Below are 27825 nucleotides of genomic sequence, written 5' to 3' on the forward strand. Positions count from 1 at the left end.
TTAATAAGGTTTTCTTCTTATGACTTTTCTAAGGGCTGCCTTTAATTCTTTGCTTCTCAAGCTATAAATAAGGGGATTTAAAAGTGGGATAATAATTATATATATTACAGTAATTAGTTTGTTTTCATGAGTAGAGTCCACTGACCTGGGCTGATTATACACTCCTATTATGGACCCATATAGCAGAATAATGACTGTAAGGTGAGAGGAACAGGTAGAGAAGGCTTTGCTTTTCCCTTCTTTGGAACGAATTTTCAGGATGGTGGAGATGATAAAGACATAAGATGTCAGAGTTAGAAGAAATGGGGTGAAGGCTGTAAACACCCCTTCTGCAAAAGTCATCATTTCAATGACTGAGGTTTCTGTGCAGGAAAGTTTTATGAGGGCTGTGAGATCACAAAAAATATGGTTGATTGTTTTGGATTCACAAAAAGAAAGCTGAGAGGTAACAATAGCATGAGGAATTACCTCCAGAAAACCTGTTAGCCACGAAATTACAGCCAGGAGAACACAGACTTTCCTGTTCATGACGATGGTGTAACGCAGGGGATTGCATATTGCAACATAACGATCATAGGCCATGGCAGTGAGAAGCAGAAATTCTATCCCAAGACCAGTCAGAAACCAATACATTTGTATAATGCACTCGCTGAAAGATATGGTCTTATTCCCTGTCAGGAGGATTGTTAGTAATTTGGGAACAGTGACTGTCAGAGAGGAGATGTCTAAGACAGACAAGTTGGCCAAGAAGAAATACATAGGAATGTGCAGGTGTCGATCAGCACATATTATACAAATAATGAGGAGGTTCCCCAGCACGGCAATCAAATAGAGAACTGAGAAGAGAACAAAGAGAGGGAACTGCAGCTCTGGGAATTCTGAAAATCCCAGGATTAAAAATTCTGTCACATCGGTGTGATTTTCCATTTCTTTTTATTCATATTCCATTGTTCACTGTGAGAAGAAAGAGAAAGTATGAAAGAAAGTCAATAATAAACCATAATGCAAGATCTTCAAAATAATTACATAAGCACACTATTGCCAAGTCACAATCACAAATTCATACAGCAAGTATGAAGACAAGTTACAAAGCCGTTTACATAAAAAAAAAAATAGGTATTAAGTTGAATTAACTGGCCTTGATGAGACTTGTCCTCCTATGCCTGACTAAACTTGTGAGTGGGCTTTTTTTATCATTTTTATCTTTATCTTTTATTCAAATGTATTAATCACCTAAACAACACTAGGTGAAGTACAAATAAAAACCTACATAAAATACGTATTATACATTACATGAATCTTTCAACAAGACAAATGAGGGCTGGATAGGAAATGCTTGCGATGGTATCATAACTTAATAAAAAGCCTGCTTAAACCACCATATTTTTAATAGCATCTTGAAAGCTTTAAGACTGTCTGCTAGGCACAATGTCTCTGGAAATATGTTCCACACAACAGGGGCATCAACAGAGAATGCACAGTCCCTAGTACTGCATAGCCTGGCTTGGGCTAGTGAGGGTACATCAAGGTGGTCTATTTGTGAGGAGCGGAGTTGTCATGTGGGGCAACACAGTTGTAACAATGCATTGCACCATGAGGTGACAGAGTCTGAAATTGATTTATAAGTAGTAACTGCAACTTTGTACTAATTTGATCGGTAATAGGTAACCAATGTAAAAATATCCATACAGGTGTAATATGATCACGACTTTTGGTGCCAGAAATGAAACAAGTGGCTGCATTGAGCAATAATTGCAAAGGTTTTAAATTTACTGCAGGTAAACCCAAAAGAACAGAGTTACAGAAGTTGACAGTAGAAAGAATGAATGCTTGGACTACAGTCCGAAAATTGGACTTTTCTAATAGGTGTTTGAAATTGAAAAGTACTCAAAGTTTAAAGAAACCAGATTTTATTATATTTCTTACATGGGAGTGAAAGGATAACAAAGGATCAATTAGCACGCCGAGGTTATGTATACAAGGGTTAAGTGGAATTGAGGTGTTTTCAATAACAATTGATAATCAAGAAATCTTGGAATGGGTGCATTGGATCAAAACACATTGAACCAGATTTCCAAAGCCCTACGTGCATAAATGGGGTTACGCCCACCCGGCCCATTTTACAAAGACCCGGCATTGCGTGTAAAGCCCCAGAATGCGTATAAGTCCCGGGCCTTCGAAAAAGGGGCAGGGAGGGGTTGGGGCGGGGTGAGAGGCCAGAGGCACAGCTGCCATTTGCCGCTGTGTCGGAGGATCGCATGCCGGCAGGCTGCCGACATGTGCAAGAGGTAAGATAAAGGTAGGGGGTAAGGATAGGGCTAGGGGGCAGGAGGGTTAGGGGAAGGGGAAGGGAGGTTAGGTTAGGGGGTTAGGAAGTTCCCTTCCAGGCCACTCCGAACAACTCCATGGTGTTGTTCCGAAATTGGAGTGGCCTGGGAGGGAATGGGTGAAGGCCATGGGTGTCGGCGCACGCAGGGTGCACAAGAGATGCCAAGAGATGAGTTAGTTTGTATGCTGTACTGTTTCATTTTCTTGAGCAATATTGCTTCTTTCAAGCTGCTCAGCCCACCTCACATTCCTGGTGCCAAGGCTTTGTTTTCACTGTTGTATTTTTGTTTTTGTTGGAATATTTTCATGGTTTTGCATGTCAGATTATCACGGTGAGGTTCCCCAACTATGTTACCAGCTTCAATTCAGGCAGTGCCGGTCAGCTACTACTCTTTCTTGCTGTTGTATGGAGCCTTAGCATTTTATAATTAATTGCCATTATATATGAGTTTGGCAGGTTTGCTAATGCTGTCACTTTCTATGATGGGAAATCATGGATGCTTCAGTTGAGAGGCGCTGATATATTGGAGCTCGACAGTAACTCAGAACCTCAGCCATTTTCATCATGCTCATCTGCTCAGTACTTTTTATGTTTGAGAGTTGCCCTGAACTTGATCTAGGCTTTCTTGCTTTGCTTTGCTGGATGAATCTGGTATTGAGTTTGTTCCCTAAGAAACAATTTTGACATTTTCTTTTTACTTTGTAGATGGCAATTTGTTTCTATATTTTCATATATATTGCTTTAATTATGTGTATAATCTTGGGTGGTGTGGGGTTAGAGTAGTCTATATTTTTAGATTGGGTATAGTTTGAGAGGAGCAGGGGTTGAGGGAAGGGAGGGAGTTTCAGATAATTTGTCATGGGGTCTGATAATGGTATTGGGTTGTATCAATATGTTTGGAGATAGTTCGGTAATAAGAGGACATGGTCTCTGGTTTATCCCATCTCTTGGGTCCCAATAGTTATTCCACATAAGCGGAAATGCATCTTTTGGATATAAGACTAATAAGGGGGTGGTTTTACATTTTGGAGGAAGGGGAGTGTTAGTGGGGGAGGGGGTTTGCAAGGGTGAATGTTATAGTTGAGGGATGATGGAGGGGTGTTGTGGATGTAGGCATAAAGGTGTACTAGGACAGTAGATTTGAGGTTTTTGCTTTAATCTACACAACTAAATTTTATATGAACAATGTGAGACCTAGAAGAGTTATGCAGAATTCTTTGTATGTGCCTTAGTGTTAACAATTATTTGTATCATGCTGCAGCATTGATTTATTTACAGACCTGATTAAATGTATATAGGTACAAAAGTGAAAATAAAGTCCCTTAATGTTGGGGTATCTCCTCCCCAGTCAAGAGAAAAAGTATAATACAATTTGTATGCCATTGTTGCAGGAAACCTATCTTACAAATTGAGAGCATGATAAACTGAAGACAGGCTGGGTAGGTCAGTTAGTTTATTCCTCTCACAATTTACGTAGCGTGGGGTTTGTATTTTGGTGGATAAGCATTTACCCTTTTACAGTCCATTGCTCTTTGAGAGATAATGAGGGCCGGTACATTTTACTGGACTGTTCATTGCACTCTTTTCACTTTACACTGGTTAATGTTTATGGCCCTAATTATAATCAAGTGGAATTTTACAAGATGCTCATGGATAAAATCGTATTTGATTTCGAACACCTATGTCTTGGCGGGGACAGGAATGCTTGTCCTGATTCCCTCTTAGACAAAATCTCTCATCCTAAGACAGGGGCCTCAGGATCTTTTTCTCCTAAAATGTTGATGGACACATTTCAATGTACACATGTATGGTGCTCTTAATGTTCCAGAGATCAAGATTTCACATTTTATTCCCTGAGACTCAATATGCATAGTAGGCTCGAATATTTCTCTCATATGCAGAGCTGTTTTATTCTGGCTAGTGTTATATCAGATCACAATCCGATTATCATCACAATGTCTGCAGCTATAACTCAACCCACAGCATTCTCCTGGCAGTTAAATACCTCTCTTCTGGATGACAAATATTTTCCGAGCCTCCTCAGAGAATCTGTCCTGGAATTTAACATTGACAATCCAGTAGAAGATTATACTCTGGTTTTATGTTGGGAAGCCGTTAAGGCTTTTCTCCAAAGAGAGATAATAAGGTAAACCAGTTTTCTTCAGAGGGAGCAGAGAAACAAGGTGAATGACCTTCTGATAAACATTAGGGATTTGGAAATATTGCATTGTAGGAAGTGCTCAACTCGTACTTTAAAATTCCTGAAAGCCTGTAGAAAAGAGCTACAGTCTTTGAAGGTTGCAAAAGTTGGTTGAGTCCTTAAATATACTAAAATAAATTCTACAAACATGGTTACAGCCAGAGCTGTAAAGAAAAAGGCCTGTCAGTCATTTATATCTGGTATGCACAAGCTCACAGGAGTTTTTACATCCAGGCCATCTGAAATAAATGCTCTAAGAACATAAGAAATTGCCATGCTGGGTCAGACCAAGGGTCCATCAAGACCAGCATCCTGTTTCCAACAGAGGCCAAACCAGGCCACAAGAACCTGGCAATTACCCAAACACCAAGAAGATCCCATGCTACTGATGCAATTAATAGCAGTGGCAATTCCCTAAGTAAACTTGATTAAAAGCAGATTATGGACTTCTCCAAGAACTTATTCAAATCTTTTTTGAACCCAGCTACACTAACTGCACTAACCACATCCTCTGGCAACAAATTCCAGAGCTTAATTGTGCAATGAGTGAAAAAGAATTTTCTCCAATTAGTCTTAAATGTGCTACAAGCTAACTTCATGGAATGCTCCCTAGTCCTTCTATTATCCGAAAGTGTAAATAACCGATTCACATCTACCCATTCAAGACCTCTCATGAGCTTAAAGACCTCTATCATATCCCCCCTCAGCCGTCTCTTCTCCAAGCTGATCAGGCCTAACCTCTTTAGCCTTTCCATATAGGGGAGATGTTCCATCCTTTTTATCATTTTGATTGCCCTTCTCTGTACCTTCTTCATCACAACTATATCTTTTTTGAGATGCGGCGACCAGAAATGTACACCGTATTCAAGGTGCGGTCTCTTCATGGAGCGATAAAGAGGCATTATGAAATTTTCCGTTTTATTAACCATTCCCTTCCTAATAATTCCTGTTTGTTTTTTTTTTACTGCTGCAGCATACTGAGCCGACGATTTTAAATTATTATCCACTATGATGCCTAGATCTTTTTCCTGGGTGGTAGTTCCTTATATGGAACCTAACATTGTGTAACTACATTAAATTTCATCTGCCATTTGGATGCCCAAATTCCTTTCCAGATCATTTATAAATATATTGAAAAGCGCCGGTCCAAGTACAGATCCCTGAGGCACTCCACTGTTTACCCTGTCCCACTGAGATAATCGACCATTTAATTCTACTCTCTGTTTCCTGTCTTTTAACCAGTTTGTAATCCATGAAAGGGCATTACCTCCTATCCCATGACTTTTTAATTTTTTTAGAAACCTCTCATGAGGGAATTTGTCAAATGCCTTTTGAAAATCCAAATACACTACATCTTCCAGTTCACCTTTATCCACATGTTTATTAACCCCTACAATAAAATGAAGCTGATTAGTTAGGCAAGACTTCCCTTGGGCAAATCCGTGTTGACTATGTTCCATTAAACCATGTCTTTCTATATGCTCTACAATTTTGATCTTTAGAATAGTTTCCACTATTTTTCCCAGGCTCACTGGTCTATAGTTACCCGGATCGCCCCTGGAGCCCTTTTTAAATATTGGGGTTACATTGGCCACCCTCCAGTCTTCCGGTACAATGGATGATTTTAATGATAGGTTACAAATTTTAACTAATAGATCAGAAATTTCATTTTTTTGTTCCTTCAATACCCTAGGATGCATACCATCGGTCCAGGTGATTTGCTACTCTTTAGTTTGTCAATCTGGCCTACTACATCTTCCCAGTTCACAGTATTTGGATCAGTTTGTCTGACTCATCACCCTTGAAAATCATCTCTGAAACTGGTATATCCCCAACATCCTCATTAGTAAACACGGAAGCAAAGAATTCATTTAGTCTTTCTGCAATGGACTTATCTTCCTAAGAGCCCCTTTAACTCCTCAATCATCTAATGGTCCAACCGACTCCCCCACAGGTTTCTTGCTTTTGTTATATTTTAAAAAGTTTTTATTATGAGTTTTTGCCTCTATGGCGAACTTCATTTCAAATTCTCTCTTCACCTGTCTTATCAATGTTTTATACTTAACTTGACAATGCTTATGTTTTATCCTATTTTCTTCAGATGGATCCTTCTTCCAATTTTTGAAGGATTTTTTTTGGCTAAAATAGCTTCTTTCACCTTAGCTTTTAACCATGATGGTAATCGTTTTGCCTTCCTTCCACTTTTCTTAATGTGTGGAATACATCTGGACTGCACTTGTAGGATTGTATTTTTTAGCAATGTTCATGGTTGTTGAACCCTTTTAATCTTTGCAGCTGTATCTTTCAGTTTTTTTCTAACTATGTTCCTCATTTTATCAAAATTTCCCTTTTGAAAGTTTAGTGTTAGAGCTGTAGATTTACTTATTGTCCCCCTTTCAGTTATTAGTTTAAATTTATTCATGTTATGATCACTATTGCCAAGTGGCCCCATCACCTTTACATCTCTCACCAAATCCTGCATTCCACTAAGAATTAAATCTAAAATAGCTCCCTCTCTTGTTGGTTCTTGAACCAATTGTCCCATGAAGCAGTCATTTATTACATCCAGGAACTTTATGACTCTGGCAAGTCCTGATGTACATTTACCCAGTCAATATTGGGGTAATTGAAATCTAGAAATATATAGAAGCAATCTTGCACATAAGCAAGTCCTCAAAAACACTGGTGCAAGTAAAAGAATAAGGTTCCATTCAATGAATATAAGAGTCTTTATTAAACCCAAAATTTATAAATCATTCAATTAGTACGGCAACTCCATACGGGTAGCAGCAAGAAGAGTTAAAGTCCCCCGACACGGTCCCGTGTTTCGCGGAGGCTGCATCGGGAGGGACCAACAAGACGTTTATTCACATCTGTAATATAATATGCAGTAGTAAAGAACGGAACAAAGAACTGCCATAAGGTTTATATAGAGAAAGATGTACATACCTCTTAGAGTCTCACAGGAGCGCAATCGCCCTCAGTGTTTCAAACATTTAAAGGACAAAAAGGCGCGAAAGGTAACTCTCGCGGGATGCTGTGATTAGTGAGCTGACACCTGGGATACAGACATCGGATCAGGATTCAATAAAACTGATACCATTCGATATCTTTATTTAAACCAGAAGGGGCGACTGTGTGAAGGGTATATATCCATCGTTGCTCCTTCCGTCCCAGCATGCCGGCAAAGTCCCCTCCCCGCGAGGGGGGCGAGACCACCTCCAATACCGTGAAGGAAAGAGCATCGATGGAATGTGCCGTCTCAAGCCAGTGAGACACCAGAGGCTCATCAACTCTGGAAGATCGTATATTCGAACAGTGTTCTATGATTCGCGTTTTAACCATCCGGGCGGTCTTGCCCACATATAGCAATGGGCAGGGGCACCTAATGACATAGATAACCCCTTTTGTACAGCAATTGGATTGAGAGTAAAGTTTGAAGACCCGTCCAGTCAGAGGATGTATGAATGTGGATGCTGGTTCTGTATGCTTACACATCGTGCAGTGGCCACAAGGCTGATGGTGCCCACCCAGCCGTAGTGGCGATTGCGTAGGTAAAGCAGTGTGCACAAGTCGATCCCTTAGGTTGGTGGCTCTTTTAAAAGTAAATCGTGGGGGACCATGCATCAAAGTGTTCAAAGACAGGGCTGACCAGTGACGTCTGATCATAGTGGCTATAGCTCTTCCCACTGTGGAGAATGGGAGAATACAGTTATGCGAGATATCATCCGAGTGCGTGGGCGGTGTAAAAAGCCACTCCCGGTGTGTGTATAGTGCTCGCTTAAAAGCTTTCTTGATAACCCGCATAGGATAACCCCTTTCGGCAAACCGGTTAATCATACCCTGGGATTGAGACAAAAATTCTTGTCTTGTTGAGCACAAGCGACGGAGTCTTAAAAATTGCCCCGTAGGGATATTATCCCGAAGTGCCCTAGGGTGGAAACTGTTATAAGCAAGCAGGGTGTTCCGGTCGGTATGTTTGCGAAAGATGGATATATACCCTTCACACAGTTTGCGAAAGATGGATATATACCCTTCACACAGTCGCCCCTTCTGGTTTAAATAAAGATATCGAATGGTATCAGTTTTATTGAATCCTGATCGGATGTCTGTATCCCAGGTGTCAGCTCACTAATCACAGCATCCCGCGAGAGTTACCTTTCGCGCCTTTTTGTCCTTTAAATGTTTGAAACACTGAGGGCGATTGCGCTCCTGTGAGACTCTAAGAGGTATGTACAACTTTCTCTATATAAACCTTATGGCAGTTCTTTGTTCCGTTCTTTACTACTGCATATTATATTACAGATGTGAATAAACGTCTTGTTGGTCCCTCCCGATGCAGCCTCCGCGAAACACGGGACCGTGTCGGGGGACTTTAACTCTTCTTGCTGCTACCCGTATGGAGTTGCCGTACTAATTGAATGATTTATAAATTTTGGGTTTAATAAAGACTCTTATATTCATTGAATGGAACCTTATTCTTTTACTTGCACCAGTGTTTTTGTGGTAATTGAAATCTCCCATTATTATTGCACTGCCAAATTGGTTAGCTTCCCTGATTTCTCTTAGCATTTCATCATCTGTCTGACCATTTTGTCCAGGTAGATGGTAGCATACTCCTATCACTATACTCTTACCCAACCCACATGGGATTTCTACCTATATAGATTCTACTGAGCATTTAGTCTCTTGTATGATCTTTATCCTGTTGGACTCTATACCCTTCCGGACATAAAGTGCCACACCCCCACCAAGTTGATCCTCCCTATCATTGTGATATTATTTGTACCCTGATATAGCACTTTCCCATTGGTTATCCTCCTTCCACGAAGTCTCTTTGATGTCAATTGAAGGTTTACTAAATATTTTGCTGTACTCTATGAGTCTCCTGAATCAGTCCCTAGTAGTCAAATTTGGGATTTTCTGTCCTTACTGAATTTACCTCAGATATCAGAGCAGCAAAGTGAGGGATTCTCTGAGCCTATATCTCTGCTTGAAATTCAGACTGCTGTGCAGGCTCTACCATGTGGGAAATGTCCAGGCCCATATGGGTTCTACATTGACCATTTTAAGAAATATTTGCCTGAACTTGCTCCTTTCCTGCTTCCACTTTTTAATATGGCTGAGGAGGAAGGAACTGGTTTGGTAGAAATGGCAGATGCAAACCGTTCTCTTATTCATAAGCAAAGGAAGGATGTTCTTTAATGCCTCTCATATTGGCCTATTTTCTTGTTGAACTCAGATGTAAAGATTCTGGCTAATGTTTTGCCAGAATCAAGTCTGTTCTCCAAGTCCTGATTCATGCTGATAAGACTGGGTTTGGGAAGGGGAGATTGTTGACCTCCAACACCAGGTGTTTATTTGTTATATTGCATGTGGCCAGAGGTAAGGGTATTTCTGGAATTATAGCCTCATTGGACACTGAAAATCCTTTGAGAGGTTGTTCTAGACTTTTCTATTTGAGGTATTGCAAAATGTGAGGCTTCCAGATGTGTTCCTGGGGTGGACATAAGCTACCTATGCAAAACCCAGAGCCTGGCTTTTCATTAATGAATCTATGTCTGTATTCTTTAACATATAACATGATCCTAGACAGGGATGTCCTCTGTCCCCTCTTCTGTTTGACTTGGCCATATAACGTTTAGTGGCTCCAGTTTATCAGCATCTGAATTTAGGTGGTCAGAAACAGAAAATATCTTTATATGCTGACAATTTTCTCATCTGCCTGACAAACTTACATTCCTCAGGTCCAGCATTATTGGATTTAATCACGAAATATGGGGCTCTTTTGGGCTACAAAGTTAATTTAGATAAATCCAATATATCCCCAGTGGGCTGGAAAGTAACTATACCAAATTGTTTTTCCAATTTTAAGGTTGTAAGGGAGGGGTTTAAATATCTTGGTGTGTTCATTCCCAGAGAGTTTAAAGATCTCTATAAAAATAACTTTGGCCCTTTGATTGCTAAGCTAAAACAGGATCAGTTAGATTGGGAGCTTTTGACTGTGTTGTTGACTAGTAGGATTAATCTTCTTAAAATGAATTTTCTCCCAAAACTTTATTACCTTTTTCAGCACATTCTCTGTAATATTCCAGCCAGTGTTTTTTTTAGTGTTACACAGAGCTATCACTAAATTTATATGGCTACCAAAAATCTAGGAAGGCATGGCCCTTTATAACCTTCAATATTATTATGGGGCTACTAGATTAGTTTAAGGCATGGCACCATAACTCTGACACTTCCTGGCTATTGTTGGAAAAAGAACAGGCTGAAGTGATGAATTTGGACACTTAAACCTTTCCTGCCTGTCACCTCACCTCACCTCACCTCACCCATATCGTGTTCGTAAGGCAAGTCCTATCCTAGCACATTCCTTACCTGAATGGAGGCAACTGTGGAAATTTTTAGGAATTGGAAGACTTGCACCCTATAGCTCCCCTTATTTGAAAATGCCATCTTAGCCAGGTGTACCTTCTCTCCCATGTTTAAAGAATGGAGGAATAAGGTTCTGATTTTTATTGCTCAATTCTTGGATGAGGATGATGGGTTTATGTCATTTCAGGAGTTGTGCGAGGAGTATGAACTTGATCCTATTTCCAATCTGTTTTATTTGCAGTTGAGATAGGCTTTGGCTGTTCTTTTTGACCTAATCAAATCACTGGAAACATATTTGGACATCTGCTTTTCACCTCTCTATCTGTACCAGCAGAGTTGAGTTAATGGTTAAACTATGACCTAGGACCTAGACAATCCCTGCTTTTTATGCTTGGAATTTTCCAGATGCTGATGCTACCTGTTGAAGGGTGTGTGTGAAGGTTGCTATGTATATACAATGTGGTGTCATTGTCAAACCATGCAAAATTTCTGGTTATGGGTTGCAGAGGAAATAGCTGATATCTTATGCTTCCCCATATATCTCACGCCTTCGTTAGGGCTCCCTGGAAGGTTGGACGGGTCCATGGTTCTGGTAAAGTATAGGATTCTGGTGGGGCAATTATTATTAGCTGTACATTTCACAATTGCTAAATTTGGAAGTCTAATCCCAACATGGATTACTGGTGTAATCAAGTGCATTCAGTGTCTGATCTTTGAGAAGCTATGCTATGATCATAGGGGCGGATTTTAAAAGGCGCGCGAATAGCCTACTTTTGTTTGCGCTCCAGGCGCAAACAAAAGTACGCTGGATTTTAGTAGATACGCGCGGAGCCGCGCGTATCTGCTAAAAACCTGGATCGGCGCGCGCAAGGCTATCGATTTTGTATAGCCGGCGCGCGCCGAGCCGCGCAGCCTACCCCCGTTCCCTCCAAGGCCGCTCCGATTCTCTCCAAGGCCGCTCCGATTTCGGAGCGGCCTTGGAGAGAATCCTCTAACGCCCTCCCCTCACCTTCCCCTCCCTTCCTCTACCTAACCCACCCCCCCGGCCCTGTCTACACCCCCCCCCTTACCTTTCTCCGGGGATTTACGCCTCCCGGAGGGAGAAGTAAATCCCCGCGCGCGAGCGGGCCTCCTGCGCGCCGGGCCACGACCTGGGGGCGGGTACGGAGGGCGTGGCCACGCCCCCGGACCGCCCCGGGCCGTAGCCACGCCCCCGTACCCGCCCCCAAAACGCTGCCGACACGCCCCCGAAACGCCGCGACGACCGGGCCCGCCCCGCGACATGCCCCCGACACGCCCCCCTCGGAGAACCCCGGGACTTACGCGAGTCCCGGGGCTCTGCGCGCGCCGGGAGGCCTATGTAAAATAGGCTTCCCGGCGCGCAGGGCCCTGCTCGCGTAAATCCGCCCGGTTTTGGGCGGATTGACGCGAGCAGGGCTCTGAAAATCTGCCCCTTAATGGGGAGATCTTTAAGTATGATATAATTTAGGGCATTTATCATCAGTTTGTAATCTTTCACAATTAATTGAACTTGTAATTCCTTTTTCGGTAAGTCTGCAATAATTGATATTCTTATTTGCTGATTGCATTCTGAAAAATAAAGAGGTTTTTTTTTTAAAAGTGAAATATCCAGGTATTAGCTGCTAAGTAATTCCATATTAAAGTCATGTGTATCGTGAAACTGAGTAGGTTATTCAAAATGTTTCTGTATATTGCCAGATATGTATCAAGGTATTCATTTATATAATTCTAGTTACATAGTCAAAAAATGTCAAATAGTACATATTTATATAATATTTCATATTGTGAAACCCATGTTTTAAAGCAAAACCTCTCAATATTTTAAGATTTTTTATATTATAGAAAAATGTGCTTAAAGTGTCAGAATTGATTTAAAAACAATTTTAATTAACTCAGGTATCAAACTGAATCATTCAGAAGCCTCTTATATTTACCTCCACTTCTTAGTACATGGTGACTTTACAGATCGCTATCAAATGAGAAACTGCATTGATTCCTGAATTTAGGAATATTAATTGATGGAAATCTCTCTCGTAATAATCAGAAATGTGTCTAAAATGGTATTTTATGCCTTTGTGCAACTATTTAGCCACCATGGATTTTAGACTGTTTACACTGTTTTTGAGTTCAGTAGATTATTGCAATTCCTTGTTTATAGGGCTGCCAAAATAGATAGTTCTGCAATTGGTGCAGAACACTGCTGTTAGGAAAATGTGTGGGTTGCAGTGGGGGAGATGATATGTGAAATAGGTGCATTGGCTCTGAATTGCTCAGAGGTGACCATTTAAAATGCTTTCTTTGATACATAGAGCTATTTATGTTGAGGTTAGTTGCCTATCAGAGAGGATTTCTAATTATGGCTTAGATTTTCAAAGACACCGTGGCATCAAGAATAGCGCGCTACAGGGGGGCGGGGGGCGAAGCAGGGGGCAGGCCTGCGAAAGCCGGCGGTGCAATTGCTGCTGGCTTTCACACCCAATAACGCCATCATAAAAAGTGGTGCCTTTGGGCGCGAAATTGGAAGCGAAAAGGCTCCTTACCTTTTCGCCGTCCACGCTGTCTTCGCAGCGTCCGCCCCGGTGCCGCCCCACGTGCGCTAGCTATAGAAAATAACCCCCTATGTGCCTAATCATTGTTTATGGTCTGCCTCACAAAATTTGCTTATGATATCCACTCATCATGAATTTAAATTGCAAAGCACTCGCACAAAAGCGTTTTTGATTATTGGACCAAATGAGTGGAATAAATTACCTACTGACTTGTGGCAGGAAACCAGTTACAGGTCTTTCCATAAGAAGTTAGAAACTTTCTTATTTTTACAAGTGTATGTAGGATTTTAATGTTTGTGTACATTTTTAGATTTTCTGTATATTGTGTCTTGAGTTTTTCTATTCATTTGTATGTTTTTTTAAATTTTAATATGTCTTTTTTATTGTAAACTGCATTGAATGTTATTGGATTTGTTGGGAAAACATTTTAAATAAATAAATAAATTCAACAGAGTCCCATGAATGCATCACACTGATAATCATAAACATGAATACAGCACAGACAGCTGAAGTTTGGATCTTTATCAGAACTCCATGCAGGCATCATACTGAGACATTTATTTTACAAATTTACATTCTGTCTCCCAAGGTCAGCAACCTTATCAAGGTATACTATGACACACAGCAATAACAATTAACAATAGAATATCTTGTCTACAACAGAGTAAATAAAACCTATCTAAAAAATAATTTAACATTAATCATGAATCCATTACAAATAGCTGCTGAAAGGATTTTCAATAGAGCCCCATGCAGGTGTCCCACTGATACATGTACAAAATGATTTTTTAAGCCATTTACCCAAATAATTAGAAATTACTTAAGTAGAAAAAAGCATTCCTGGGAGTTTGTTTAGGTGGGTGGAGTAAACCGCCATGTGTACATTTACATTTTTAAATGTATAGACTCTGGCTTGCATTATGAGGAAGAAAGTAGGCAAATCAATTGTACATGGTTTAAGGTAGATAATTTTCAAAGCAAAACCAACCAGGTAGTTTGCCCCTTTAAATAAGCTATGTGTATTTGCTATTAAGAGGGCTACTCAGATTTTTCCATGTAAAACATGAATAGTTCAAGAGAACTCAGTGAAATCGTCTAAATATTGGATGCATTTCAGTAGTAAAAAGTGACTGTCTTTTATTCCAAAATATATATGCGTAAGAAATAACAGTAGGACAAGAAGTGGGGAGATTTTAGCTACAAAAGAGGCAAGCTGGTATTTTGTGAAAATAACACAGAGGCTTGTGGCACCTTAATGGCTACCAGTTTTATTGAGGCAAGTGTTTTAGAACACAAGAGCCCCTTCATCAGATTTCAGTCAATAAGCTCCCACCAGTCTCTGGTAGTTTCTACTGCTGCAGACCATCATGGCCGCTCCTCTGATATTCTGCTGTCTGGATACTTTGCAGAGCTGCTTTATAACACGGTTTAAAAGCCCCTGAAGAAAGAATTGATCACAGCACACTATGAATGACGATACCTAACATGCTTGAGGGCTGTCAGAGCAAATGCTGGTGGTCTGAGGTTTCCACCTGCCATGCGGTCATTGCAGAAGGAAGTGATTTTTTTGAGTCATAGTGTGACCCTAAAAAGAAGCTTCTGGCAAGTGCAAGCTGAAAATCTCCATAAGGATGAAAAGAACAAAGGGGCAATGAGATTTGCTGCCAGCAGGGATGGGGCAGTTTTCCCATCAAGGGACTGGCTTTAAGTCTATCCCAATAATGGAAGTTATTTTAGGGTCTGAGGTATTAGAGAGTTTTCCAGTTTTGTGTTTAAGGGAAAATAATGTTTAGTAGATCAGTTCTCTAGTAAGAGTTAAATCTAAAATCAGATTCCAACTCCAGTTTAAATCCTTGGTCATCCAAACATGAGACTTAAATTTTTTCCCAATTTTCTCATTTAAAAACCAAATTTAATAAGCACATTTGCAAATGACGGGTGCCAGCTGTTACCTGTTATTGAAGAGCATTGCTGTGGACTCCAGACAAATGGCAAGAGAAATCTTTTACTCAGTCTTTTGCTTGATGGTTTCTGTATGACTGGAAGGAATGATTTGAGATATTTCATCTCCATTTGAATGCCGTTCTCATTGCCTTATGACCAGGCCTGCACAACAAAGTGCATCAATCCCTTTATATGGCTGCTTTTTACTAATCCACGATCAAATTGGGCAGGGAATTAACTACTTGCCTTGAGCTTGGATTTGGAAAAGGTGAGTAATTAAATCTCAAATACAAACTTGGAGTGTTTTACGTTGCTTGTTATAACCCATTTGGGACATCATCTTGGGAGACACAGACCTTGTTAATCATCACCTATGTTTTAAAATTAATTTTTAGTGCACTTATAACCCCTGTGGAATTTTCTTAGTTTAATGAAACTCTCGTTCTCATCCATCCATAAAGGTGTTGATATAATTCTTGAATATTCTATGTCTAAAACCATGTACATTTTGTTCAGATAATTTCTGACCCTTTGGCTTAACAATTTGATTTATGAGGTGCTTTCTGAGAAGAAAATGACAGACCTTTAGTAGTGTATCTGTCTGACCCAAGCAGATTGAAATTGTCTCACACTTATGGTTGCCATTGCTTCTTCCTATAGGCTATGCCATACATCTCTCATCTTCTTAGTACTAAAGAACTTCAAATCATGAGCCCCTTCTCCTTGAATTTCATTTCTTATGAAAGACATCAATTTACTTTTTTATTTTTTGCCTCAAATGTCATTTTCCTTCCAGCTCAATCAGAACCAAAGTGGATATCCTAGCATCATGAGTCTTCATTCACACATACCCAGGGATTTTACCTCTATTTTAATAAACTCACCTTCCAGTGTTCAAAGTTTGTTCATTGCAGCAGTGGTCCTGAGGCTGGGGGCTAAGCACTTGGGCTCCTTCCAGATCCCTGCATCAATGGCTTTAAAGTCAGGCACCACATATTTATTTAATTCCATTTATTAGTTTACCTAGCACAATCTCAAGCTGATATAATGTACATGAAGATATCAAAAATACAATAAATATGTGCTGCCATTAACAGTGATCATGACTTTTTCCCACCTTCCCCTAAGGAACCTTGAAATGCTACCAACACAATTCCAGTTGACCTGGGGTGCAGAAGATCTGATAGTTGTATTGGCCTGAGGACCATCCACATGGCAGAATACAATACTTTTTAATTTTTCTTTATTTAGAAACATAGACATTGAAATATAGAAACATGATGGGAGAAAAAGACCATATGGCCTATCTAGCCTGCCAATCCATCCAATTTATTTAACCCTTACAATTCTCATCAGTCCTTCAGAGATCCCATGCTTTCTTGAATTCAGATATTGTTTTTGCTTTCACCACCTCCACTGGGAGCTGTTCTATGCATCTTTGTAAAAAATATTTCCTAAGATTACTCTTGAGTCTATCCCCTTTCAACCTCCTCACATAACTCATTGTTCTAGAGCATCCTTCCTTTCTATTGAAAGAGGCTAGCCTCCTGTGCATAGACATTTTTCAGATATTTAAATGTCTCTATCATATCTCCCATATCTCATTTTTTCTCTAGGGTAGGACTTTCCAAATTTGTCCTGGGGACTCCACCGCCTGTTGGGTTTTCAGGATATCCACAAATAATATGCATGAGATACATTTGCATATATGAGGTCTCCATGATATTCAAATTTATCTCATTCGTATGCACTGTGGATATTCTGAAAACCCAACTGGCTGTGGGGCCCTGAGGACAGGTTTGGGAAGCACTGCTTATGGTATACAAGTTTAGATATTTAAGTCAATCTCCATATACTTTAGACTGAAGACTAATGATCATTTAAGTCAATCTCCATATACTTTAGACTGAAGACTAAGACCAATTCCAGGAAGTTTACATCCTTTCAAAGGTGTAGTCTCCAGAATTGTACACAGTATTCCTAATGAGGTCTCACCAATGATCTGTACAGGGGCAATATTATGTCCCTTTTTCTGCTAACCATTCCTCTCCCTATGCAGCCAAGCAAGCATCTTACCGACTAGCTATGTCATTATCTACTTATTTGGCCACCTTAAGATCATCAGATACAATCAACTCCAGATTCCACTATTCTTTGTTGCTTAGAAGAATTTGACCTCCAATACTGTACTTCTCCCTTGAGTTCTTGCAGTCTAAAAGTATTATTCTGCAATTTTTTGCATTAAATCTTAGCTGCCAGTCTGTAGACCATCCATTAGTTTCACTAAATTCTTCCTCATGTATTCCACACCTTCCTAGTTGTCTTTCCTTTGAAGATTTTGGTATCATCAGCAATGTCACTGCCATGTCATTGACTTAAAGTTGAAAAGAACCAGTCCCAGTACTGATCCTTTAGGTACGCCACTAGTAACAGCCCACTCCTGAGACAAAACTCTATTTACCACTATCCTTTGTTGCCTCCCACTCAGCCAGTTTCTAACCCAGCAATTCACTCTAGGTTCAATTTATTTATAAGTCTTCAGTAGGGATAAGCATTCGTTCAGGACAAATTAGGCAATTTCAATGAAATTGTCTAATTCTTCTTGGTTTGGAGACCCCGAATCCTGAACACATTTTTCTGAAATTTCGGGAAAAATTCGGTTTTGGGTTAGTGTACACTAACAGGAGTTAGTGCGCACTAACCCCAAATTTGGGTCCCTCTGAATTTCAAAGGCCCGCACCGCAGGAAATATGATATTTCCCATGGCTGGCCAAAAATGAAGCCCAAACCGAAAGGTTAGGGCTATGCACATCCCTAGTCTTCAGTGTGGAAGGTGTCAATGGCCTTACTGAAATTCAAGTACGCTACATTTAGTGTTCTCTCTTGAATCAATTCTCTGGTCACCCATACAAAGAAATTGATCACATTCATCTGACAAGATTTACCACTAGTAAAACAATGCTGCCTCATTTCATGCAATCAATGTATTCCAGAAACTGCACTATCATCTGTTTCAAGAGCAATTCCATTAATTTGCTTGAAACAGAATTCAGACTAACTGATCTATAGTTCCAAGCCTTCTCCTTACTTCCACTTTTGTGAATAGGAATGACATCTGCCACTCTTCAGTTCTCTGGAACTACTCCTGACTCTAAAGAAGCATTGAAAATATCATCCAATGGAGTTGCCAGGACTGCTATAAGTTCCTTTGCTTCCCCAGGATGTATCCCATCTGGCCACTTTGCCTTATCTACTTTAAGATTATATAGCTCCTCATGAATACACTGGTCTGAAAACTGATTGAGTTTTACCTTACTTCTAATCATATTTGTGTTTGTTCTTTGTGGTCCCACTTCAGGCTCTTCCACAGTGAACATTGAACATAAATGCTTGTTAAGCAAATTTGCTTTTTCCTCATCAGCCTCATCATATACCTTCCCTTCAATTCTGAGTCTCATAATGCTCCTCTTTCACTTTCTTCTAAGAATTTCATCGCTCGAAGCTGGCGCCCATGATCGGGATAAGGGCCTTCCTCCCCACGTGATGCCGACCTGACTGCCCCAGAGGCCTACTGTCGCTTGACTCTTTACGCCGAGACAGCCCTTCGGATGAACGCTCTGCCTCCTGCTGGGTCCCGTCCTCCACGCTGCCTCAACCAATCGGCAAATGCAACTGGCGGTGACCTCATCTGCACCGATGCCTGAGGCTTACAAAGCGCCGCACCTCCCGGCAGAGACCCTCTTCGGACCAGATGACCTCATCACTCGCAGCTGGCGCCCACGATCAGGGTAGGGGCCTTCCTCCCCCCGCGATGCCGACCCGACTGCCCCAGAAGCCTACCGTCACTTGACTCTGATATATGGAAAGGCTAACATAAAGACTTTGGCTCAGACTTTGGTTCACTCAGCTTATCCAGAATCCTTTGCTGTCTCGCCTAGCTGGAACTGCTGGCATACAAGGAACTCAGACTGACCTGAGCTTGAATGGCTTCTGGGAGACATCTGGAATGAATTCAGACCTATTCAGATATGATGAAGGGTCATGAGGCCACAACAAACACATGGACCAAGTCATGTTCTCACAGACTACTGTCTCGACTTGAGGGGCCCAGTGTAACTGGAGATCCCCATGAGATTAGGAGTCTGATCAAAGGACTGGCACAAGTGACAAAACAAAGAACTACTAGGATAACTGACAGCCATCATCAGACATGTGGGTATCTGCTAGGCCTAATTGGATTTCAATATGGGAGGTGGGACCAGGGAATCTTAGACATAGGTTGTCTGATTTGGACATAGGACACGTGGTACCTGATACTCTATGCCAGTGGTTCTCAACCTGTGGGTCGTGACCCCTTTGGGGGTCGAATGACGATTTGCTAGGGGTCGCCTAAGAGACCATCGGAAATATGGGTTTTTTGTCGCTCCTCGAGTCACTCCCTCCCCTCACCGGATGCAGTAAAAAAGTTCATTCTGCACTCCCTCACTCCCCAATTGGCTGGTGCTGGGCAAAAGGGGCTTGCCGAAGCAAGCCCCTTTTGTCCAGCACCGGCCAATCGGGCAGCGCGCCCTCACTCCTCGAGTCACTCCCTCCTGCTGTAAATGTTGGAATGCGTTGGAAGAGGGGTAGTCTTATACGGCGAGTATATCCCAAACTTTATATTTTAACTGTAAAAGTTGGGGGTCGTCTTATACGCCGGAAAATATGGTATATACAGTACAGTTACTTAGGCCTATGAACGAAAATAATTTTACGGCTGGGGTCGCCACATAGTGGGGAATTGTATTAAAAGGGTCGCAGAACTATAAAGGTTGAGAACCGCTGCTCTATGCAGTCCTATTAAGGATCATTGTGGGGTAGATTTTCAAAGGGGTACGTGCGTACGATATGCGCATACCTCCCGAAAACCTACCCCAAACCCCCCCTGCGTGCGCTGAGCCTATTTTGCATAGGCTCGGCGTCGAGCGCAAGCCCCGGGACGCGCGTATCGGGGGCGTGTCAGGGGGGCGTGTCGCGAGTGACGTGGTATTTTGGGGGCGGGCCGCGAGTGACGCGGCATTTCAGGGGCGGGCCCGGGGGCGTGGCGCCGGCCCGGGGGCATGGTCGAGGCCTCCGGACCAGCCCCCAGGTCGGGTGATGGCACGCCAGCAGCCCGTTGGCACGTGCAGATTTACGCCCGCTTTCTGCAGGCGTAAATCTGCCAACAAAGGTAGGGGGGTTAGATAGGGCCGGCTCGGTAGGTTAGGTAGGGGAAGGGAGGGGAAGGTGAGGGGAGGCGGAGGGAACAGGCAGCGCGCGCTGGGCTCGGCTCGCGCAGGTTCCACAAATGTGTACCCCCTTGCGCGCGCCGACCCCGGATTTTATAAGATACGCGTGGCTACGCGCGTATCTTATAAAATCCAGCGTACTTTTGTTCGCGCCTGGTGCATGAACAAAAGTACGCCCGCACATACATTTATAAAATCTACCCCAGCATGTTTTACCTACAAAAAGTCAGCACTCACTGACAAATGTGGAGACACGCAGGGAGAGCCTTTAGAAACATAAGGCTCCCACTCAGAGTCTTCCAGAGGTTTCATATGATTTGCTTTCAATATTAAATAATAAACTTAAATTGGTTTGTGTACATTTGGCCTCTGTGTGTTCTTGGGGAAGCACTTTAAAGCTGATTATTCAACATTTTGGCACCCCAGATGGGACTCTTTAATGCTGCGGCTGTTTGTAGATGGTGTGAGTTTGCTGGCAAGCTTAACCCAATCCTTGTTCCCGGACAGATTGGCTTAGTCCAGAGGAAGATACCCAGATCCATCTAAATGGCTGTTTTTTCAGCAGCAGTAATTCCTAGGAAGCTTTCCTAGATGCCTGGCCACATTTGGTCCAGAGAATACGGTAATTCCCAAAAGTTTTTGGAAGGCTGATTCTTCAGCAGTAAATCCAAGAAGATGGTAATGCTTGCTTTGGCAAAAGTCAGATCTGTGTTCTGTGGAGGTAAGTATTTCATACCTTGTAATTCTAATTGTTTAGTTAGTAAGCTAGATTTTCTTGGGCCATTTGTAAATTCAAGTTGTTTTGTAGTACATAAGAACATAAGAACATAAGAAATTGCCATGCTGGGTCAGACCAAGGGTCCATCAAGCCCAGCATCCTGTTTCCACAGAGGCCAAAACCAGGCCACAAGAACCTGGAAATTACCCAAACACTAAGAAGATCCCATGCTACTGATGCAATTAATAGCAGTGGCTATTCCCTAAGTAAAATTGATGAATAGCCATTAATGGACTTCTCCTCCAAGAACTTATCCAAACCTTTTTTGAACCCAGCTACACTAACTGCACTAATCACATCCTCTGGCAACAAATTCCAGAGCTTTATTGTACGTTGAGTGAAAAAGAATTTTCTCCGATTAGTCTTAAATGTGCTACTTGCTAACTTCATGGAATGCCCCCTAGTCCTTCTATTATTCAAAAGTGAAAATAACCGAGTCACATCTACTCGTTCAAGACCTCTCATGATCTTAAAGACCTCTATCATATCCCCCCTCAGCCGTCTCTTCTCCAAGCTGAACAGCCCTAATCTCTTCAGCCTATCCTCATAGGGAAGCTGTTCCATTCCCTTTATCATTTTGGTTGCCCTTCTCTGTACCTTCTCCATCGCAACTATATCTTTTTTGAGATGCGGTGACCAGAATTGTACACAGTATTCAAGGTGTGGTCTCACCATGGAGCGATATAGAGGCATGACATTTTCCGTTCTATTAACCATTCCCGTCCTAATAATTCCTAACATTCTATTTGCTTTTTTGACTGCTGCAGCACACTGAGCTGACGATTTTAAAGTATTATCCACTATGATGCCTAGATCTTTTTCCTGGGTGGTAGCTGGTAGCTGGGTGGTAGCTCCTAATATGGAACCTAACATCGTGTAACTACAGCAACGGTTATTTTTCCCTATATGCATTACCTTGCACTTATCCACATTAAATTTCATCTGCCATTTGGATGCCCAATCTTCAAGTCTTGCAAGGTCCTCCTGCAATGTATCACAGTCTGCTTGTGATTTAATTACTCTGTATAATTTTGTATCATCTGCAAATTTGATAACCTCACTCGTCGTATTCCTTTCCAGATAATTTATATATATATATTGAAAAGCACCGGTCCAAGTACAGATCCCTGAGGCACTCCACTGTTTACTCTTTTCCACTGAGAAAATTGACCATTTAATCCTACTCTCTGTTTCCTGTCTTTTAACCAGCTTGTAATCCACGAAAGGACATCGCCTCCTATCCCATGACTTTTTAGTTTACGTAGAAGCCTCTCATGAGGGACTACATCTACCGGTTCACCTTTATCCACATGTTTATTAAGCCCTTCAAAAAAATGAAGTAGATTTGTTAGGCAAGTCTTCCCTTGGGTAAATCCATGTTGACTATGTTCCATTAAATCATGTCTTTCTATATGCTTTACAATTTTGTTCTTGAGAATAGTTTCCACTATTTTTCCCGGCACTGAAGTCAGGCTCACTGGTCTATAGTTACCTGGATCGCCCCTGGAGCCTTTTTTAAATATTGGGGTTACATTGGCCACCCTCCAGTCTTCAGGTACAATGGATGATTTTAATGATAGGTTACAAATTTTAACTAATAGATCAGAAATTTCATTTTTGAGTTCTTTCAGAACCCTAGGATGCATACCATCCGGTCCAGGTGATTTGCTACTCTTTAGTTTGTCAATCTGGCCTACTACATCTTCCAGGTTCACAGTGATTTCGTTCAGTTCGTCTGAGTCATCACCTCTGAAAACCATCTCCGGAACTGGTATCTCCCCAACATCCTCATTTGTAAACATGGAGGCAAAGAATTCATTTAGTCTTTCTGCAATGGCCTTATCTTCCCTAAGAGCCCCTTTAACCCCTCTGTCATCTAATGGTCCAACCGACTCCCTCACAGGTTTCTTGCTTTGGATATATTTAAAAAGTTTTTATTATGAGTTTTTGCTTCTATGGCCAATTTCATTTCAAATTCTCTCTTCGCCTGTCTTATCAATGTTTTACACTTAGCTTGACAATGCTTATGTTTTATCCTATTTTCTTCAGATGGATCCTTCTTCCAGTTTTTGAAGGATGTTTTTTTGGCTATAATAGCCTCTTTCACCTCACCTTTTAACCATGACGGTAATCGTTTTTCCTTCCTTCCACCTTTCTTAATGCGTGGAATACATATGGACTGCACCTCTAGGATTGTATTTTTAAACAATGTGCATGCCTGTTGAACACTTTTAACCTTTGCAGCTGCACCTTTCAGTTTTTTTCTATTTTTCTCATTTTATCAAAGTTTCCCTTTTTAAAATTTAGTGTTAGAGCTGCAGATTTACTTATTGTCCCCCTTCCAGTTATTAGTTTAAATTTGATCATGTTATGATCACTGTTGCCAAGTGGCCCCACCACCGTTACTTCTCTCACCAAATCTTGCGTTCCACTAAGAATTAAATCTAAAATAGCTCCCTCTCTTGTTGGTTCCTGAACCAATTGTTCCATGAAGCAATCATTTATTACATCCAGGAACTTTATGTCTCTAGCAAGTCCTGATGTTACATTTACCCAGTCAATATTGGGGTAATTGAAATCTAGTCACCAAAAATGTGGAACCCAAATGCAAATTCAAAAATTGGCCTAAGAAGGTGTCAGCAAGCCTTGACGTTATGTGTCACTATCAAGCAGACACTAACCGGTCTTATCTATCATTCACCTTCATCATGGTTTTAATGCAACAAAAATTTTTTTTCTTTTCTTTTTTCAATTAATTAAAAATGTCCTCCATTATTAATAACAAAATGACTCTTTCATATGCAGTTAGTAGGAAAGCCCTACACGGGCCGGTGTTTCGCTGGGTAAGCTTCCTCAGGGGCGTATAGAAACACTTCAAATGTAGAGCCACATATCTAAAATGAGAATAAATAAACAGGGATTGCACATTATATAGAAAAAGAGGTGAAATCAGTACTTATCTCAAGACACCACGGCTACCATTTTAGACGGGACCAGACGTCTCAACCATCTCAAAGGAAAACAAATGGAGGAACTCGAACCGAGGCTTACGTCCCTTTAAATACGCTATTGTTAAATGACGTCAACCATCAATCATGAATTAGTGTCAGAACATCTGTCAGATGATCGTGATTTTAGAGATGTCAGCCATCAATCATGAATCGGTGTTAATCAATCTGTCAATAATCATGAATTAGACAGCAATTCAAAAATCAACCTAAGAAAACATGTAGGTCCAGCTCAGTATTTAGTCCTAATGGATGAACGGTTTTTAGACGATAAATCCACCGCTGTTCGGATTGCAACAGAATGCGTTCTCGATTGCCTCCACGCCAATGTGCAGGGATATGGTCGATAGCGCAAAAATGTAAATCATCAAATGTGTGTCCCATCTCTGTGCAATGAGAGACCAGAGGTTCATTGACTCTAGTATTTCTAATATTGCTGCGATGTTCTATCATCCTCGTCTTCAAAAGGCGTTTTGTTTTGCCAATATAAATGAGGGAACAAGGACATTGAATTAAATATACAACCATAGTGGATGCACAAGTGGTATGATGTCTCAAAAATATTTTATAGCCAGAGGGTACAGTAATTTGATCTGAAATCACCATGGAGGAAGGGCACACAGAGCAAGTATTACAAGGCTTATGTGAACCTGATTGCATGTGTGATGTATATGATGTCATAGAGCTGTCTGATTTCACCAAAAAATGTTTTAAATTCATGTCACGAGAGAATGTGATTCGAGGGGGCACATGAAAAATTGCATTGGTTTGTAACACATGCCAATTTCGGAGTATAGATTGGCAAATCTTAGAAGCCACTTTTCCTGTATGTATATAGCTTCTGTGCTGTATTATACGAGTATGTATAGGTAACTTGGTATGACCTATATATAATTTGGGACAAGGACACATGATAACATAGATGACCCTGGCTGTGCTGCAATCAAAATGACTTTTTAAGATTTGTTTACAGGGTAATGTAGGATGTTTAAAAATATGTGTTCAGTAGGCAAAAAGGCACCCCTCTTTAATCTATTGAGCTTGTTGACTCAGAATCAGTTATTAGCGAAAACATTTTTATGTAAATGTAAGATGCCACATCAGCAAGCCTGCCCACATGTCCAACTGTGCAAAGTTGGACCGTCCGGACTACTCCTCATTTGTGGCTCTTACCGGCTGTGAAGCCTGAAAAGGTGTTTTGAAATACAGAAATTTGAATTGCTTAAAAGATGTTCCATCAGAAATCACTGAGAAAATCTCCCAGCTCAATAGCTTAAGGAGAAAATTCGGTCCTTGTGGCTGAACCAGCCTATCCAAAAGATGAAGAAATGTAAATTTTTACTTGTGGCTAACAAAGCCTATAACAGTAATCATGCATGGTCTGTCCCATTTGTTGAAACTATGCAGATGTCTTCGTAATTGCCTGACAGCGGCCGGTGTTTCACTGCAATGGCACAGCTTCTTCAGGGGTCAAATATCCTAAAAACAACTGAGACATCAAAAGTATACATATCCGTCTGACTGGCAAAAATATATAGAAAATCTACTTATCTTAAACATCTGTGATGAGCCAACCTCCTTGTTCTGTACACCAGGTCTCGCAGTGGTAAAGACTTGAAAAACATGGACAGAGACCGCTGACAACAGGTTACTGTAATTAAATAACCCGCGAGAAAAGAACGTGATGACATCATGACGCTGGTTGGCATGGCGACCATGTATACAACTTCCTGGATGGCGATTCACGTCTACAAAAAAACATTCAATTCTAATGCTGAATTGAGTCCCGATGGATGAACAGTGTTTAGTAATTGAATCCATCGCTGTTCTTCCTGAAGAAGAGCCGTGTTTAAATCACCTCCACGCCAGGATGAAAAAAGTTGTTCTAAGACCACTACTTGTAGTGAATCAAATGAGTGAGAAAGCTCTAAGCAATGAAGTACCAATGGGGCTGATATGCGTACTTTGTTTAAACAGGATCTATGTTCAATCATCCTGGTCTTAAGGGATCGTCTGGTTTTCCCTTTATACCAAAGGTTGCAGGGGCACTGTATCAAATAAATGACTCCAACCGATTACAGTCAGTTTGATGTTTTAACATGAAAGTGAAATTTATTCTTGAAAAAGAAATAACAGAAGTTTCAATCATATTTTTGCAAACTGAACAGGATCCACACGCTTTGTGGGATCCTGTGGTGATATTGTGTGCATGAATGGAGGAATCCGAATGCACTAATTGATCCTGTAGATTTTGTCCCCGGGTGTAAGTAAATCGGGGGATCTGTTGAAACTCAGAATGAAGCTGTAAGATGTGCCAGTTGTTAACGATGATGTTCTGCATTTTTGACGACATTGAAGAAAAAGGTAATATACAGGTGAGTATATCTTCATCAATTTATACCAGTTATACTGTTCCATATGTTCCATATGTTCCATATGTTCTACGGTTCCATGTAAAGCTCCGCTCTCTGTTGAGCAGTTCTTCGTTTTATGTAAACCGGAGTGATTTGTAGTCCCTACAAGAACTTCGGTATATAAAAATTAAAAATAAATAAAATAAATAAATCCTGTTTTTAAGTAAAAAAAAGCCACTCTCTATGAGCAAATTTGGCTCTAGTATATGCTTTCTTGATGCAGGATTGAGGGTAACCTCTGGCTGCGAGTCTCATTCCTAAGGAACATGCATGTGATTTAAATTCAGATTCTGTAGTGCAGCCTCTGATTGCCAAGCTCTGATATCCCTGATAGCCTAGGAGGCTGAAAATAGTATGTATAATCAATTTTACATATACTGTTTCCTTCACCTGCCCTAAATACCTATCTTTCTTCAACCAGGGAACATTTCTTCATAAGCCAGTTAAAGTATGTGTGCTCTGGAAACCTGCAGGTACTTTTAGCCTGGCAGAGGAAGGGGGAAACCTTCAGACATGACAGTTTTCTTAACCAGAAAATGGCTTTGAGAATTACCCTCCATAAAACCAATCATATTACCATATGTGAGAACTGGAAAACCCATACCTTCATTGGCTGCTTCTGCTGCTCTGTTCTCAGCTGCTCTCCTGCTGTATTCAATGTTTCTTCAGGTCCTCCAAGTCTCAGGTGGCTTCAGCCACCCCTTCTGGCAGCATTGCACAAGGATGTCTGCTCTGATTCAATACCCTGAGCACAGGTAATGCATCCTCAATAATGTTATCCACTGCCTCTCTTTCATGAGGATAGCTTGATCCAGTGTTGGAGTTGTGGTCCTGCTTTTCTTGGGAAAATCTGTTCTGAAACAATGGCACCGATTGATGACCCTAATCCTCCATAGTGCCCCTGCTCACCTGCTTGCCCAGCTCAGCACTGAGGGCAGTT

General features: G+C 41.1%; 1 protein-coding gene across 1 annotated transcript; it reads right to left on the minus strand.

Moving 5' to 3' along the window:
* Window positions 1-27825, minus strand: LOC115077503 (olfactory receptor 5V1-like). Its single transcript, XM_029579793.1, has 2 exons — window positions 27490-27825; window positions 1-954 (listed from the first exon to the last, which is right to left on the minus strand). Exon 2 carries the CDS (start codon window positions 925-927, stop codon window positions 1-3), a length of 927 nt encoding a protein of 308 aa, XP_029435653.1. The 5' UTR covers window positions 928-954; window positions 27490-27825.

Source organism: Rhinatrema bivittatum, chromosome 16 (genome assembly GCF_901001135.1).
Source record: "Rhinatrema bivittatum chromosome 16, aRhiBiv1.1, whole genome shotgun sequence".
Taxonomy (NCBI): Eukaryota; Metazoa; Chordata; class Amphibia; order Gymnophiona; family Rhinatrematidae; genus Rhinatrema; species Rhinatrema bivittatum.

What these genes read in the sequence shown, in the direction of transcription:
- LOC115077503 (XM_029579793.1), bottom strand. Translation starts at nt 927, where the DNA reads ATGGAAAATCACACCGATGTGACAGAATTTTTAATCCTGGGATTTTCA.